We start from the raw sequence: 1,398 nt of genomic DNA on the forward strand, positions 1-1,398 counted from the left end.
TTAGCTAGTGGTCTTCAGTTTGTTGATAACTTTTTTCTCTTTAACTCTTCTGTTCTGGAACCAGATTGTGACCTGCCGCTCAGATAGATTCGTTGTAGCTGATATCCGCCTCCGTTTGTCCTTGGTAATGAATTTGTTTGTCGCATATTCCCGTTCAAGTTCTTTTAATTGCACCTTGGTGTAAGGTACGCGCTTCTTTCTCCCCCGCCTGTAGGAGCTGGCATCTGAGGGATGAGAGACCACGTCTGGAAGACAGGGGAGAAGAGTTATGCAGGGATTAGATACAGGGGAGTGCCCAAGCGACAGCGCTATCTGTGCCACCCGCCTCACCTCACCGCGCCAGGCTCCCCTTTGTCACTCGCTGTAAGATCCAGCTTTCCTCCAAAGCCTGGAGGGTGAGTGGCAAGGAGGGTGAGTTTTGAAATGGCCCAGGGCTTCACTGGCCCAGGATCCAGCTTTCCTCCAAAGCCTGGAGGGTGAGTGGCAAGGAGGGTGAGTTTTGAAATGGCCCAGGGCTTCACTGGCCCAGGGCTTCATTGACCATCCCAGTCAGGCCAGTTCAGTTTTCAGCCCTATTGCCTGGCCCAATGGCCCCAGCCTCAGGGGACAATCTTTCCTTGCTTCCCGACCTCTGTCCTATAGCCCCCAAATCCCAAATACGAAATATTTCTACATGGAAACCATGGTGGAGAGAATTGGAGCGGTCTGGCGGCCCGTTTTTCCATCCTTTAACTGGTTTCAAGAGCTGGGGAGGGCGGAGCACAGAAAACCAGCCCCAGGGTCCCCACAACTTCCCTCCCAGCTATCCCCTCGCCCAAGGAGGGTCAGGGGCCAGTATGGGCAGCGCCAGCTACCTGGGGTTGGGCAGTCCAGGGAAGAGAGGCAGCGGGGGTGGGGGTGGGGACACCCAGGTGACCAACCCTGCACCAGATATGGAGAAGCTGGAGCAGCACAGGATCCAGGGACTGGGGAGAAGGGGGTGCCATTTACCGGGCAGAGTGGACTTCCAGAGATGGGGAGGCTGCGCCTGCTCTTTGGGGCAGTACATTTGGCCGTTCCAGCCGTTGGGCAGCGCCCAGGGCTGGTAGCTTTCCATAGGCAGACCCAGGGCCTCGTGCCTCGACTCGCCGGGGGCCCCGAGGCCCGGCACCACCGGCATATCCAGGTAGCCGGGCACCGGCTGGTGGTGGTGGTAAGGCCCGGCCGCGTAGCCCTGGTGGTAGAAGGCGAACTCCTTGGCGCGGGAGCTGAACTCCTCGGCGGCGGGGCCCGCGGTGTCCATGTACTTGTCGGCGAAGGCGGCGGCGGCGGCGGCCGAGGCGGGCTGCGCGCACGACTTGATGGCGTTGGGGTGCGGGCCCATTGAGATAGTCACATATACACAGGCAGATGTATAAT

At 58.9% G+C, this 1,398-nt stretch overlaps 1 protein-coding gene across 1 annotated transcript; it reads right to left on the reverse strand.

Moving 5' to 3' along the window:
* Window positions 1–1,363, reverse strand: HOXA13 (homeobox A13). Its single transcript, XM_004702741.1, has 2 exons — window positions 991–1,363; window positions 1–245 (listed from the first exon to the last, which is right to left on the reverse strand). The coding sequence occupies exons 1-2, from the start codon at window positions 1,361–1,363 to the stop codon at window positions 1–3; spliced, it is 618 nt and encodes a 205-aa protein (XP_004702798.1).
* Between the last annotated feature and the right edge of the window lie 35 nt (window positions 1,364–1,398).

This window comes from Echinops telfairi, unplaced genomic scaffold (assembly GCF_000313985.2).
Source record: "Echinops telfairi isolate 266 unplaced genomic scaffold, ASM31398v2 ScPeMD7_23;HRSCAF=83, whole genome shotgun sequence".
NCBI lineage: Eukaryota > Metazoa > Chordata > Mammalia > Afrosoricida > Tenrecidae > Echinops > Echinops telfairi.